The 15,162-nt window shown below is 54.3% G+C and overlaps 1 protein-coding gene across 2 annotated transcripts in view; it reads right to left on the reverse strand.

The window, feature by feature from the left end:
• PEPD (peptidase D) overlaps window positions 1-15,162 on the reverse strand; it is a 118,707-nt gene that overhangs the window by 65,865 nt on the left and 37,680 nt on the right. For both annotated transcript variants that reach the window (XM_060398032.1, XM_004015144.5), the window contains 2 exons: window positions 8,822-8,897; window positions 7,704-7,750 (listed from right to left, as the gene is read on the reverse strand). In XM_060398032.1, the coding sequence (XP_060254015.1) occupies window positions 7,704-7,750; window positions 8,822-8,897 (123 nt within the window). The remainder of the gene's footprint in view (window positions 1-7,703; window positions 7,751-8,821; window positions 8,898-15,162) is intronic.

Consider the following 15,162-nt stretch of genomic DNA (forward strand, 5'->3'; position numbering starts at 1 on the left):
AATTCCCCTGGCATGTGAAAAGAAAATGCCTATTTCTGTTGGCTTTGCCCCCTAACCCTAATTAGGGTTGCATCAACCAGGGTGCATATTTGCAGAAGCCCTTCCCTCCAGTTCTTTGCTGAGCTTTCTGGCTGAATAGCAAGCAGTCTAGTTTCTGTCCTGAAAGTGAAAGTGTTAGTCACTCACTCATGTCTGACTCTTTTCGACCCCATGGACTGTAGCCTACCAGGGTCCTCTGTCCATGGGATTTCCCAGGCAGGAATACTGAAGTAGATTGCCATTCCAATCTCTAGAGGATTTTCCCGACCCAGGGATCTAACCAGTGTCTCCTGCATTGCAGGGAGATTCTTTACAGTCTGAGCCACTTACCAGACACTTGGTTTATGTCCTAAATGTGCCCATTTCTCAGTTATTTTTCAAGCAAAATGAGCTATCCAGACTTCAAGCCACAGATCCCCACAGCCTTCCAGCCTCAAGGGCCACCTACACTCCAGACTTTGTAGAGACACCGGACTTTGCAGAGACTCATAGTTCCCTTCTCTGATACTGGGTGGCTCAGGGTGAGGTCAAGTCTGTTCAGAATTCCAGGAATTCTCCACGCAAGACAGCTCTGACTTCTCAGAAAGGGCTCAGCTCGAACACCAAGGCGTGCACGGCTGGTAGGGGGGCAGGACTCATGGACGGCCTTCCTGAGGGGTGCACCGAACAGATGGGGGTTTCCTGACCCCCGCGTGGTGGGCTGTGTGTGGTCCATCTCCAACAGCCGAGGAAGTGCTGGCAGGAAACCCGCACTGCCTCACACAGCACAAGGCAAAGAGCCGGTTTGGCCACATCAGACGTGGGGGTCTCAGTGGGCCAGGCCACAGCCTCATCCCTCATGGTGGTGGGCGAGAGTGAGTGGTACCTGCTGTGGAGGTGCGAGGTACTCACTGCTCGGACAGCACCCAGGCCCACGGAGAGGGCCCATTACACCTGTACTTACCTAGCGGCTCTAGTCTCAGAGGTTGCCTGGACCCAGGCCTGCCCCAGAGGCCCCAGGCAAAAGTCTAGTACCTTCCCAGGGTAATAGACAGAGGGCAGTCTCACAGAGCCCAAGCTCGTCCAGGCTGAGACCACATGAGGTTGGATCACTCCAGGTGACGTCTCCAGACCCTCCAGGAAAGCAGGAAGCAATCACGGCCTCTTGGTGATGTGCATCACTGATGAAGCCTGGACCTCCAGCGAGACCCATGGGGTGGCCAAAGACACACGGGGCCATGCCTGCCCTCCACGCCAGGCAGGGAGAGCCCAGGGGAAGACCCAGAGCAGGAGGAGGACCAGGCAGGCCCAAGAGTTTAGGAGATGGGCCCTCAGGGGCCACGAGGTGCACCACGAGGGATGGCAGAGAAAGAAGAGGGCCACAGGCCGAGAGCGGGAGACGCAGCTTCCGCAGGTCTGAGAAGCTGGTCCAGACCGGTGAGGGCGGGGTGGCACTGCAGAGAATTTGGGCGGCGGGGTGGGGGGAGTCAGGGTCAGCTGTGCAGGCAAGGCCTGGGTGGGAGAGAGACCTCTCCACACCTGCCTACGCTCTCTGCGGCCACAATCACCACAGGTTCATAGGGTTGTGAGGCTTCCTGTAAACTCTCCCACCTTCCAATTATCCTCACTGGAGTAACACTTTCTAATCCTCAGGAAAAACAAACAACATAGGCCTTGTTTAACAAGAACACAGCAAGGGTTTTTGTTTTTGTTTTTGCAGCCTATTCCCTGGGGTGGGTAAACTGAAAGCTCAATCGCCAGATCTGGCAACACATGGCTTGGAGGGAATTCATGTGTGAGTGTATGGTGTGGCGCGTGGTATATGTGTGGCATGCGTGTGTGGGGTGGGGTGTTTGGGTGTGGTATGAGCAGTGGGGGGTGTGTGTGTATGACGGGATGTGAGTTTGTGAGGGAGTGTGTGTTGCAGTGCAAGTGTGTGGGAGAGTATGTGGTGGAGTGTGTGTGTGTGTGAGGTGTGTGATATGTGATGTGAGAGCTGGGGGGTGTGTGTGGTATGAATGCTGGGTGTGTACGCATATGTGATGGGATGTGAGTTTGTGGAATATATGGTGTGGGTGTGTGTGTGTGTGGGGGGGTGTGTGTGTGTGTGTGGTGTGAGCGACGGGGAGTTTGTGGGAGGATGTGTTGCAGAGTATGTGGTGGAGTGTGTGCGTGTGCATGTGTGGGATATGTGGTGTGAGTAGTGGGGAATGTGTGTGTGGTGTAAGTGGTGGGGTGCTTGTGAGACAGGACATGTGATAAGAGAGAGTGTGTGTGTGTGTGTGTGTGTGTGAGAGATATGAGTGGTGTGGTGTGTCTGTGTGACGTGCATGTGTGGGGGTTGCATATGGGGGGGAGCCCCCCTGCACCCCTGGGGAGAAGCCCCTCAGGCCAGGTCCCATCTCCCCACCTCCAGTCCAGGCGCAGTGGGCACACAGAACACACAGAACTGTGACTTCCTCCCTCTGACCAAAGGGCAGGAAGAAGCAAGGCCACTCTGAGCACAGAGCAGCCCGGCCGGGCAGCTGGTCACCAACAAATGGCTGGAAGAAGACAGGAGACTCTTACTGTGGGCTGCCGTCTGCGGCAGAGCACAGGGAAAATCAGGCCCTGCCAGGGGTCTCCAGACAGGGTCGGGGGTCTGCCAAGAAGGACCCGAGCCAGGGGAGAAGGCCAGCACCGTGCTTGTCCCTTGTAGCCCTCACAGACCGCTCTGCCTAGTCAGTGACACCCACAGCCCCCACGGAAGCTGCCGGGAAAGGGCTCGAAACGCCCCCATTCACCGCTTGGAGAGAAAGAGAGCGCAATTTCAATTAAGGCCCCAGACTGTCAAAAAACGTCAAGTTATTAATCTCCTCATGGCAAACGTGAACCCGGACCTGCTTACACAGCCAATTGAGCGTGCTCTAAATTAGTGTTTGCAGGTAATTGATTCAGCTGCCAGCCCCACGCCGGCCGCTACAAGCCGGTGACGCCACTAACATTAAATAATATGGGGCGGTAAAGCGTGCTGCCTGACTGGGCCTGCAGTCAGATGCCGTCAGCGCCCGATTTACCCAAACATTAACGTCTCATCAGTTTAACACAATTTACGACACCTCAATTGTGGAAACCGATTTCCATTTCCTCTGGAACCCTGCTCACAGGCACAGCGCGGAGGAGGGGGGAGTCTTACTAAATGGCAGCGGGTCGCTTCCATTTTTCTAATGTGCCCTGAAGATTTTATGACAAACCTTTGATGATGAAACAGAACAAGAAGATGAGGCTTAGAACCAGGTCTCCTGGCCAGCAGCCCATCTGAGTCTGAGTACCACTGTGCCGGGGGTGGTGTGCCCTCCTTCCGGAAAGTCAGTCCTGTCTCCTGCCCCTTCAATCCTGACATGCCAGAGGCCCTGTGCTTCTTGCCCTGAGTCCCCCCTTCCATGGGCTGGGGCTTGGCCACGCTCCCAGCAGAACGTCCAGAAGATTCTAGGGACACTTCCAACCCAGGGGTCGGTGGCCTGCAGGGAAGTCGCTGCCTTGGACCATCCCGGGCATTAGTCCGGCCTGTGTAATGACCACCACACCTCCAGGGGAACCTCCACCTGCTTCAGACGAGATCTCACACTCCCACTCAGTCAAGAGAAGAATGCTGACGTTTATAGCCGGCAGAGAGGACAGGAGAAAAGTAGTTCAGGACGTTTTCTCCTCTTGCGCACCCATCCATCTAACTGACCCACGTGTATTTCCTGACACCGACTGAGGGGAGAACGCTGCAGATTAATGAGATGCTGGGGCCTCTAAGGGGAAGTTCCTAGGCTCCAAGGACACAGGCCACAAAACAGCATCCCGGGCCATGACAGAGACACGCCTGTGGGGAGAGCGAGCCTGAGGCAGAGATGTGTGCCCACCTCACTGCTGAAGACTGAGCGGTGACACTAGCAGTAGGGGGTGCCCTCCTCAAATCTGGCCAGAGACACTCCAAGATGCGACAGTGTCCCAGGACAGCTCAGTTCAGTCGCTCAGTCGTGTCTGACTCTTTGCAACCCCATGGACTGCAGCACGCCAGGCTTCCCTGTCCATCACCAACTCCCAGAGCTCGTTCAAACTCATGTCCATCGAGTTGGTGATGCCATCCAACTGTCTCATCCTCTGTTGTCCCCTTCTCCTCCACCTTCAATCTTTCCCAGGACAACTACCTTCCCATTGCCTCTAGTTGCAGGGGCAACATCATCTGCTCCCCAGGGTCACCTGTCCTGCCTCTCCCATCCCGCATGCCCTTCAGGAACAGACTCCATCTCTTGTCCCCATCATCTCCGCCTCAGCTTTTCTCCAGAGGGAAAATCGCCCCCACCCTCCACCCCAGGAAGCCCCTGCTCTCAGGGTCCAGGGACCCACAGATCAGATGCCCCCCTGCCCTGCCTGGCTGAGGCCCCGAGGGCAGGCACCACTTCCCATCTGTATCCCCCAGGGCCAGCTGCAGAGGGGGCACAGCACACAGTAGGTGCACAACAGTGCACCCACCTGGCACTTGAGCTGGACTAATGCCCCTCATCACCCTCAGAGTGGCTGCTTCTGGCCCAGAGCCTCAGGGTCGTTTCTCAGAGGGCCGCCCCAATCCACAGAGGTGGCGGCAGTGGGGCCAGCCTGGCACAGGTAGGGGGTGGCAGAGACCAAGCAGTGCCCCGATCCACAGAGGAGGCGGCAGTGGGGCCAGCCTGGGACGGGTAGGGGGCAGGGCAGGGGCGGGGGGCGGTGGGGAGACCAAGCAGTGTATAGACAGATGTAAGCTCTCACCAGAGCTCAGCTTGTCAAGAGGCTCTCCTTCAAACTGCAGCCAAATGCAACATGTAGATGCTGAATCCCACTTCACACAGACCAACTCGAAAAGGACAGCTTGAGACAATGGGACCTAGACACTCGTAATATTAAAGATGACTGTTAACTTACTTAGTGGTTATGTGAAAAGGAAAAAAGTACCCTCGCCCACTGAGACACCCGCTGACGTATTTACAGGTGAGATGACTCCAAGTCTGGGATTTGGTTTTAAACACTCCAGCAAAACAGAACTAAACAAAAGCCCTGACGGGGCCTTGGGTGTTCATTACACCCCTCTGTAGCTCCTGTTGTTCAGTCGCTCAGTCATGTCTGACTCTTTGGGACACCACGGACGGCAGCCCGCCGGGCTTCCCTGTTCTTCACTGTCTCCTGGAGTTTGCTCAAACTCATGTCCACTGAGTCGGTGATGCTATCTAACATCTCATCCTCTGCAGTCCTCTTCTCCTTTTGCCTTCAATCTTTCCCAGCATCAGGGTCTTTTCCAATGAGTCTACTTGGGGAGCATTTGAAATTTCTCATTAAAAGAAAAAAAAAAACAGACCTCTATTGCCTGGGGTCAGGGAGTTAGGGAGCAGGAGTTATTTCAAGTGGCTGACCCCTGACCCAGGGCCCACACCCATAGGAATCCCAGGGCAGATACCATATTTCAGCAGAAGACCACGGGGAACCAAGAGTCCTCCTCTGGCAGGAGTGACAGAGCTGGGTCCCTGAAGACTCACCAGTTCTGTGCCCTCTTGTGGGAAGTCACAGCAGCGGGGCCTCTGAGGCCATGTTAACCTCTTATCTCCCAGGATAAAAAGAGAGGAAATACAGAGGACTCCTTTACAGGTTATTAAACTTCGGAAAAAAAGATGCCTAGCCCCAAAGCCCAGGATGAGGATGACCATGAATGTCCACGATGCCCACAGCTGACTCTGTCTGCACCTCACCCTCACCCTGAACTGATGAAGTGGGCTGTCAGAATAGGCTAGGGGTGTGGAGGCAGGCCAACCCCGAGGGCACCTTGGGTAGACTTGGGCCCTGCAAGGGGGTATGGGGAGCAGCACCAAGCTCTTACAAGGCCAGGCAGGAAGGTGCAGCCCAGGATGGATGGTACAGGGTAAAACATTTTTTTGTGCTCACAATATTTCTGACATCAAATAAGTGGGTTTTCCACACTAAGCAATTCTCCAGTTCTCGGTGCACCTTCTGACACTGCCTGCCATAGTTAGTTGCAGACGCCACAGATTAAGGGCTCCATACCACAGAACTGGCCCCTCTGCAGGCACCAAGCCCAAGCCCAGGCCCCTTTTACCAAACTCTGATCAGCCTGAAATCAGGGGTTCCCAAGCCTCGCCTTGGGTTTCAGTCTGCCAGCATGGCTTGCAGAGCTCGGGAAAGTGCTTTACTTGCTACAACCACTTTATTATGAAGGATAAAACTCAGCAAGGGCTGAATGGGACAGCAGCACAAGGCCAGGTGTCGGGGGAAGGGCAGAGCTTCCAAACCCTCTCCCGGGGCACCCCCCTCCCACCACCCCCACGTTCGCCAACCGAGATGCTTTCCGAACCCTGTGGTTTAGGGCTTTTACGGAAGTGCCATTACCTCCTTAGATACACGACTGATTAAATCACAGTCAGAACTCAGTCTCAATCTCTAGTGCCTCTCCTCCCACTCTGAGGGTCCTTCATTAATATAAGGGGCTTCCCTGAGGGCTCAGCTGGTAAAGAATTTGCCTGCAATGCAGGAGATCCTGGTTCGATTCCTGGGTCAGAAAGATCCGCTGGAGAAGGGATAGGCTACCTAATCTAGTATTCTTGGGCTTCCCTTGTGGCTCAGCTGGTAAAGAATCCGCCTGCAATGCAGGAGGCCTGGGTTTAATCCCTGGGTTGGGAAGATCCCCTGAAGAAGGGAAAGGCTACCCACTCTAGTGCCTGGAGAATTCCATGGACTGTGTAGTCCAGGGGGTCAGAGTCGGACATGACTGAGCAACTTTCACACTCACTCATTAGTATAAACTCAGGTGTGGTGGAAAGGGGCTTATTGTAAATAACCATATGCTTCTCTCTATGAGGGGATTTCAAAGGTTGTACAGCTCTGTGCCAGGAACTGGTGGTAGAGACAAAGCACGCATTTCTTATCATGTCACTTGCGGAAAAGTGGCAGCCTCTCCAGTGTCCTCTCTGCACAGGATGGGGCTCCTAGGTGGTGTGGCCACTAGTGGGAGACTTGGGAATGGAGGCTTCCTGCCCCAGGAGCAGGGTGGGAGGGCAGCCACTGGGGCAGCTTGGGGCCGACTCCAGGGCTTCTTCACGCCCTGGGGAGCAGCCCGCTGACCTCTGGGTCCCGGAGTGGGGCTGAGGAACTGGCCGGGCCACACCCAGGATAGAGGGGCAGCCCCCACCCCACCTCAAGGCCCCCGGGTGGCAACAGGCTCAGCCTAATTGGAGCCACAGGACGACGGAGCTCTCCAGAACGCTCTATGAGCCACTTAACCATCCCTTGACCCAGTCGTCCAAGCACAGCAGACATAATGGCAGTGTTTACACATAAAAATGGCAAGCTGTTTTACTAGCGGCTTTCAGAGTCACAATAGCAGCTATTTGGTAAAGTTTCCCACAAATGGCAGAAAGTCCAAGAGTGGAATGCTGGGGCACTAAACCACCCTGAAAAGTAATCAAAGACCATTACCATCAAACACTCTGCCAAGAGGCAGGGAGGTGGCCCCAGTCAGGAGAGAAATCCTCTCTGCCCATGACGTTGTGTCTGCCCCTAATCCCCGCTCAATCTGTGCGCCGGCCGCGGTGCCTCATCTGTCACTCGCTCGGGGAACATCAATTACTGCTTTTTACATTTTAATCTTTACCCAGAGAAACACAGCAGCTTACCTTTCCATCTCATATTCTTTCATTCCCACTTTTACAGCCTTCATTACCTGGAGGACGGATATTAAGCAGAGACATTTGTATTAAGGAGATAAGTAACACTGCCTTATAAATAATGTATAGCACTTTTTCCAAAGAATCACTTCTTTAAAAAAAAGAAAGATACGTGCACACAGTGGTGCAGAAGTGTGACAAATTAGAACTTTCTTTTTAAAGCTCCAAACTCATACAGTTTATTTAAACCACTCCAGAGCACTTCTATTCAGCAGTCAATAAACACCTCGGCAGGCGAGTGAAGATTTAACCAAGAAGTGTTGGGTGAATACTTAATGCTCAGGAGGCCATGGCAACTATCCTAGAAGGTTTCCCTCCTTATAAAACACAGACAACGTGAACTGGAACAACAGATTCTGTTGCTCCCTAGGATCCCCATCCGTCTCCTGACACAAGGCTACAAAGGTCAGTGAGTAGGCACTGGGCTAGCCCACTCAACCAGACTCATTTTGGGAAATAAACTTCCTTCGGGGAAAGTGGAAAGATCTGGGAAAAAACCATGTGAGAGGGTTTTCAGAAAATGTATGATGGTAATAAATGTGCTTTGATTCGTGGGTAAGGACCACAGATTATTTTTTTTAACGGGTTTTATTTATTTATTTAAACTTTTGGCCACACCCTGTGGCATGTGGGATCTTAGTTCCTCGACCAGGGAGCGAACCCACCCCCCTGCATTGGAAGGTGGTCTCTTAACCACTGGACCACCAGGAAGTCCCAAGGACCACAGATTCTTTCAAAGGAGCTGGGACAGCCAGGATGCCAGGAGGGAGAGTCCTATTCTCTCAGAAGAGGGTACTTCTTGTCGGGAAATTCTCTGAGAGTGGGAGTTTTAATGTGAGAAACGGCCAGAGTCTCTGTCCTGCATGTCCTGTCCCTACTGGGGAACAGTAAGAAGCCAGCACTGTGCATCCGGCCTGCAGAGGCACTTCCTGCCTGCTGGTGTGGCCTGGGGACCAGTGCCACCCCAAGACCATCCATCTCAACACTCCCCTCTCGGCCCACACCGAGCAAGGCTGCTTCCCTGGCCGTCCCGAATGGCAGGTCCAACGAGCCAGCGCCCAGCTTACCTCCCGGTGGGCCTCACTGGAGATTTTATTGGTGTAGCGCAAAACCTCCAGCTCCATGTCCGTCTTGAAGACTCGGCTGCAGAGAGGAGAGAAACAAAGGAGCAAGTCAGCGACGTCCAGTGGGAGCTGGCCGACCCCTCCAGGAGACCCTGCACCGCCTGAAGAGGAGCCTGGGGCTGCAGATGGGCTGCCTGGGCATGGAGGTGGGCAGAGGATGGGCCACCAAGCCTCAGGGATAATAAACTTGCCCTCCAGACCCAATGCCAGCCTCAGGAGTGCAGGCTGTTTCTAGTGATGAGATTGGGAAGCCACTGTGGGTAGCCAGAGACAGCTTGCCTCATCTGGACTCAGCTTCCTCATCCATTAAATGGGAATACAGCTGCTGCTACTGCTAAGTCGCTTCAGTTGTGTCCGACTCTGTGCAACCCCATAGAAAGGGGCCCACTGTCTCTGGGATTCTCCAGGCAAGAACACTGGAGTGGGTTGCCATTTCCTTCTCCAAATGGAAATATAGCTACTGTATTGTAAATGGGAATATGTGTGCAGGTAACACTGCACGCATGCACGCCAAGTTCAGTTGTGTTTGACTCTTTGTGATCCTATGGGCCATAGCCCGCCAGACTCCTCTGTCATGGCATTCTCCAGGCAAAAATATCAGAGTGGGTTGAAGGGCTCTCCTCCAGCATGGCAAGGCTGCTGGACCTGAATCTTAAGTGTGGTGACTCCTAGGACTCTGCCCAGATGGCCGAAGAGTTCTCCCATTTCCTCCTCACCTAGCCTGCAGGTCAGGCAGCCTTTGAAACACGTGACTCAGGCCCCTAGCGTGAGACAGGGTCATGGTGGGAACAGGGACGGGGCAGGCAATGCAACAAAGACACCCTGCTATGCCCTCAAGGCTCAACTGTGCCTTCTGCCAGCTGCACTCCAGGGGGGTCCTCCCAATAAACTCACGTTAGTTGCCCAAATTTGGTTCGGTTTCTGGTCTCTGCAACCAATCCCAAGCCTAAGTCAGACTCCTGTAGAGAAGCTAAATAAATATTCATTTTCTATTTCTACTCATTTGAAATAAGCAACTGTAGGTCATGAGCGTTTAAACAGCAGCCCGGTCCAGCCCTTATGTGCGTGGAGTCCTTGGTGCATTCCTGATGGCGAAGTCTGCTCCCTTTATGAAAGGTGACCTGGCTTCACCAAAGGGCCCACAGAGCCACCTCTCCTCTCACAATGGGAACATGCTCAAGCCCCTTCAAGATCAGCATGGTAGGGGACTTCCCTGGCGGCCCAGGGGTTAAGAATCTGCTTTCCAATGCATGGGACATAGGTTCCATCCTTGGTGGGGGAACTAAGATCCCACGTGCCACAGAGCAGCTAAGCCTGTGCACTGCAACAAGAGAGTCTGCGTGCCACAACGAGAGAGTCCGTGTGCTGCAATGGAAGATCCCCCGTGCCGCAACTGAGACCCGACACGGCCAAAAACGAGATCAGCACAGAATACTGTCATGGTGATAGATTAACGCCTGCCCTTCCGTCCAGAATGCACCTGGTCTAACCACTGTCCTCTGAAGCCTGGTGGCTCTGAGCTAGTCTCAGCCAAGGTGGCCGAGGATGGCATGGAGCACCCATCTCCACCAGATGCAATCCCCAACACACACTGTCTCCATGGTGCCCAGCTGGACAGCCACCAGTCATTTGTCACCAGGAAGGAAGGCAGGCATTGCAAAGCACAGGGACACCTTCCTAAGCCTATAAAACCTTCTGGGGGAACAGGGGAAAGATCAACCACCCACCCACTGAGACTCTGTCCAAACAAACACACCTTCTTTATTGGGGACCAGACCCGGAAGTCTCAGCCTGCTCTTTATCATCATAAAGGTGCTCTGGCTCCACCTCCAGGTGCTGTGAGCAGTGCCACCTGGGGGAACCAGAAGCTGGCTCCTGTGCCCCGGAGGGTGAGGTCCAAATCCACTCGCAGGATAACCTAGCGGCCCCTGGTGCTTTGATCCTGCCCTACTTAGCACCAGCCCTAAGATCTGTGAGGGGGAGCGGACCTCTCTATTCTCCGATGCAGTAATGACCAGAGTGACAACACCCGTGGGGACCAGGCCCAGGCCCAGGCTGCCCAGCCTCTGACCTTCCACCTCTCTCTTCAGCCTGGTCCGCTGCTCTAGCCACACTCTTGCTGCTGCTTAAACCCCTAGGCTCTGTGCCCTTCCATCAGCACGAGCTTGGCCAAAGCCCCAAGAGGCACCAGCCCTAGCCCAGGCCTGTGTGTGTAGGACAGGAGGGGTGAACGGAAACCAATCGGCCAGGAGGACAGATGGCGCCACTGCCACTGGCCTCCAATGCTCTAGCTCTGCCAGGATTCAGAGCAGAGCGTGCAGGCTGCTCTCGACTTCCTCCACCACGGAGACCTCCTAGGGCTCCTTTTCACATGAATGAACTCACCTCCTACCTCCTGGAGAATGCAGAAGCCTGTAGGCAGGTGTGTTCGCACCTCTTCTCCAAACTCCCAAGCCATCCCCCCAACACGCACCCCCACCCGGTAAAAGGGAAGGCGTGCCCTCTTACCAGTGAGGCTCAGCCCTGCAAGATGCAAACCTGGGCTCAGCACCTGCCGCTCTTCCTGGAAGCTCCATGGCTGCTCAACTCCTCCTCTGGCCAAGCTTTCTCCCCACCTCCTGGCCCCATTTCCAGAAAGGAAACCCGGACAGTCCTTGCCCCAGGAGAAGAGGTTTTATGAGCCTCTTCCCTGGCTTGTCCCCTTCAGGCCCCTACCACTCTCCCAGCTCTCCAACCACCAATGTGTGGGATGATGACCTTCTCACAAGCCCAGAGGCATCAGTGACCTCCTGAAAGCAAGAGGCACCATGACGCCTGCCTCCACTGGCCCATCCTCAGCCGCCTCACCTCCTCCATCTCTCTTGGGTCCTCCCCTCCCTACCGGCCCCCACCCCACTGCCCCCGAGCTTTGCCACACAACCTGCTCCCAAACCCCTGGCTCGGGTATAGGCCTCTCAGCTGCACACTACCTGCAGGACTCCCAAGGCACTCCCAGCTCAGCGGGGGAGAGACTCCTACCCTTCCTTGAACTCCCACCTCCAGCCACAGCTCCCCATCCCCAATGCCTAACACACGGACCTGGGCGACCTCTCTCTCATCCGTTCATCACTCCCACATCCAGCTGATGACCAAGGGCTATGATCCCACCTCTGCAACCTCTCGTGCCTCCCCTTTCTCTTTGCCCCACCCCACTCTCTCCAGCCTGGACCACTTCTCCTGGCTCTTCTGGCCTCCAGCCCTGTCTGCTTCCTGGACCACAGCTGTGGCTCTTCAGACAGTGCAAATATGACCAGGCATTCCTGGGCTTAAAACCTTTAGTAGTCCCCAGATGTCCAGACGCAGTTAAAGCAAGAACCCATACTCAAGATTTTGTAATAACCTATAAGGGAATATATGTGTGCGTGGAAAATAACTGGATCACTGTGCTGGATGCCTGAAACTAACACGACACTGTAAGTCAACTATCGTCGTTCAGTCGCTCAGTCGTGTCCGACTCTTTGCAACCCTCTGAACTGCTAGCATGCCAGGATTCCCTGTCCTTCACCATCTCCCAGAGCTTGCTCAAGCTCATGTCCGTTGAGTCAGTGATGCCATCCAACCACCTCATCCTCTGTAGTCCCCTTCTCCTCCTGCCTTCAATCTTTCCCAGCATCAGGGTCTACTTCAGTTAAAAAACAACAACAACAAAACCTATCTGGTGACCCTGAGGCTCTCCGATGCCCATCTGACCTATCTCCATCACCTAACTACAGCCTCCTTCCCCGTCCCCCACCAGGGACCCCTCTGCCTGGAACTGCTTTTTGCCCTTTCATTCTCTGGCTTTCACTTGTAATGCCCCTTTCTCAGGGTTGGTTCCATCCAGTCCCTCACCAGGAAAAATCCCCTCCCTCTATCCCCTGTGCAGTAAGTGATCATGCTTGTAATTTCTTTTTCATTTAAGTCTCTCTTTAAAAGCCCATAGTCCCGGAGAGCAGGGTCCCAGAGCCAGAACAGTGACTGGCCCAGAGCAGACAGACAGGACCTGGGCATTAAAACCAAAGCTGGAAAACACCTTACTTCTGACCAGGAGAGAGAATGGCTCATCTGAAAAAGAAAAAGAGGCCTCCCCAATCTCGCCTACTCTGGGTTGTTCCCCAGGTCAGCGTGGGATGTCACCCAGCCTGGCAGGTTCGGGGCGGGACAGGGAGAAACAGCCTCCCCAGGCCTCAGCAGCCTAACCCCGCCCCACCACTGCCTGCCCCCTGCCACACAGGTAGGAAGAGGCAGCCCCAGTGATTGCGCCCCAGGAGCCCACCTCACAGGCTCTTACACTTGCTTCGGCAGCATATATACTTCCCAGGCTCTCCACTCCCCTCCTCTCTGCAGCCTGGACACCCTCAGTCTTGAAATAAGCAGGGAAGAGACTCCACCAGCCACGGAGAGAGGGCGCTGGGAGCCCAAAACCACGCTCCCTCCCAACAGAAGTGATAAGCATGTCGAGCCATCTGAGGCCCAGAGTCCTGTTTTCTTTTCCAATTTCACTTTGGGGAAGATGACAAACTCGGCCTCTAGTTGATTTACTCAGGATTTATATTTTCAGTCATGTTAAAAAAAAAAAAAAACAACACATCAAACAAAACCAGAGTGAACTGTCCCGAGAACGCAGTTCTCCAGTGAAGCCGGCCTGGTTGAGCCCAGGCCTGGCCCTGTTGAACCCAAGTTTTAAGGGCCCTGAAAGTAGACAGCTGCGTGTGCCGGCTAACCCGACTGCCCATGGGTGCTCTAGGGCTGATGTCTCGCCTGGTGCTGGGGGTCTCAGCCTAGCCCTGTTAACTGCACAACACAAGCACGAGAAACTGTCTTTAGGATCGTGGCAGGAAGCAGTAAGGCTTTCCCGTGTTCTGCACAGTTTCTCCTCATCTGCAAGAAGACTTGCTGCCCTGAGACTGAGAAAGCTATTTCCTTTACTGCCGCGTACAAAAAGGCAAGAAAGGGGATTCTGCCGTGGTTTGGCCTCCGTAGATCCAACAGCCTTGGAGTGACGGAAGGACGCTGAGTGTCATACTGAGTCCCAGCTTTGCCCAGCCTGAGGATGTATGGGGTGGGGCTTAGAAACATCACCTGCGAGGTGTCCGTCCCCAGGAGAGGATGGAGGTCACCTCCTCCATGAAGCATCAGAGGACCAACAATGCTCAGGATAGGATGGCACTGATGCCCCTCCAGATGTCTGGGCAGAAGGCAGTTCAGGCTCTTCTAGCAGCAAGAGGAGGTGCTTGATGCGTGCAGGAGGTGAGGACACTCAGGCAGAGCCCCCTGCTCGTGGCCAGGCCTGTGAGTACCACCACATCAGGAGGCCGCTCAAGGAGAAAGGTAGCCCCACATGAGAGGAGGGGAGAGGAGGGGAGAGGAGGGGAGAGGAGGGGAGAGGAGGGGAGAAGAGGGGGTGAAGGCCCAGAATCCCTGGCTACAGGCCTGAAACAACAATAACTGGACCAGGCTGAGATTCATTTGTGCAGTCTTTTTTTTTTTTTTCTTTTCCTTAAATATTCACAGGTCACAAAACTGCCTCTGGGCATTAAACCCAGGATTAAGACATCAATTAAGCAAGGTCTGAATGCTCCACTGATTAAAACAGTAGCAAGACAGGATGAAGGATTTCCAAAATCAGTCTCTAAGCATCGAAGTGCCACAGTGTTGAACAAAAACCCATTTGAAAGGGACAGGAATTCCGTCTCTCCCAGAGATGGATGTGCAGAGGCAAGTTCTGCGGGAGCTGTGGGCAGGAGTTCAATACCCTGGGACCCCCACGGCCATTCCTTCCCTATGCCGCGACCCAGGGATGCAAAGGGTAAAAGCCGGGAACAACAGGAGGGAGGGAAAGGGAAAGAGCTGGTTGGAATTACATATTCTCAGGAGGCTCGATCAATACATCCTCTCAGAGAAACCAGAGCCACGAAGAAAGAAAACGGTGGCTGAGCTCAGCTGTGAGTTGAGAGTGCCTGAGAGCTGACCGGGGCCAGGCAGCCGTGGGCCCCGTGCGGGGAGGGCTGGTACCAGGCCCTAACACCCCCACACCCTGTGTCCAGCCTTCTGGCCCACAGTAAGCCAGGCTCTCCCTCTAATCTCAGGTTCCCACTTTTCATTCCGCATTCTGGCTGATTTAGGGCTAAATGCCTATTCACTGGGAGGCAAAGACAGCAATCCTACCGGAATACTATCCATATACACACCAGAGAATCTAGGTCATCATCCACGTACCCTTCCTAATTTGGGACACGTTACCCAGGATGCAGAATCCTGGTGCT

Source organism: Ovis aries, chromosome 14 (genome assembly GCF_016772045.2).
Source record: "Ovis aries strain OAR_USU_Benz2616 breed Rambouillet chromosome 14, ARS-UI_Ramb_v3.0, whole genome shotgun sequence".
NCBI lineage: Eukaryota > Metazoa > Chordata > Mammalia > Artiodactyla > Bovidae > Ovis > Ovis aries.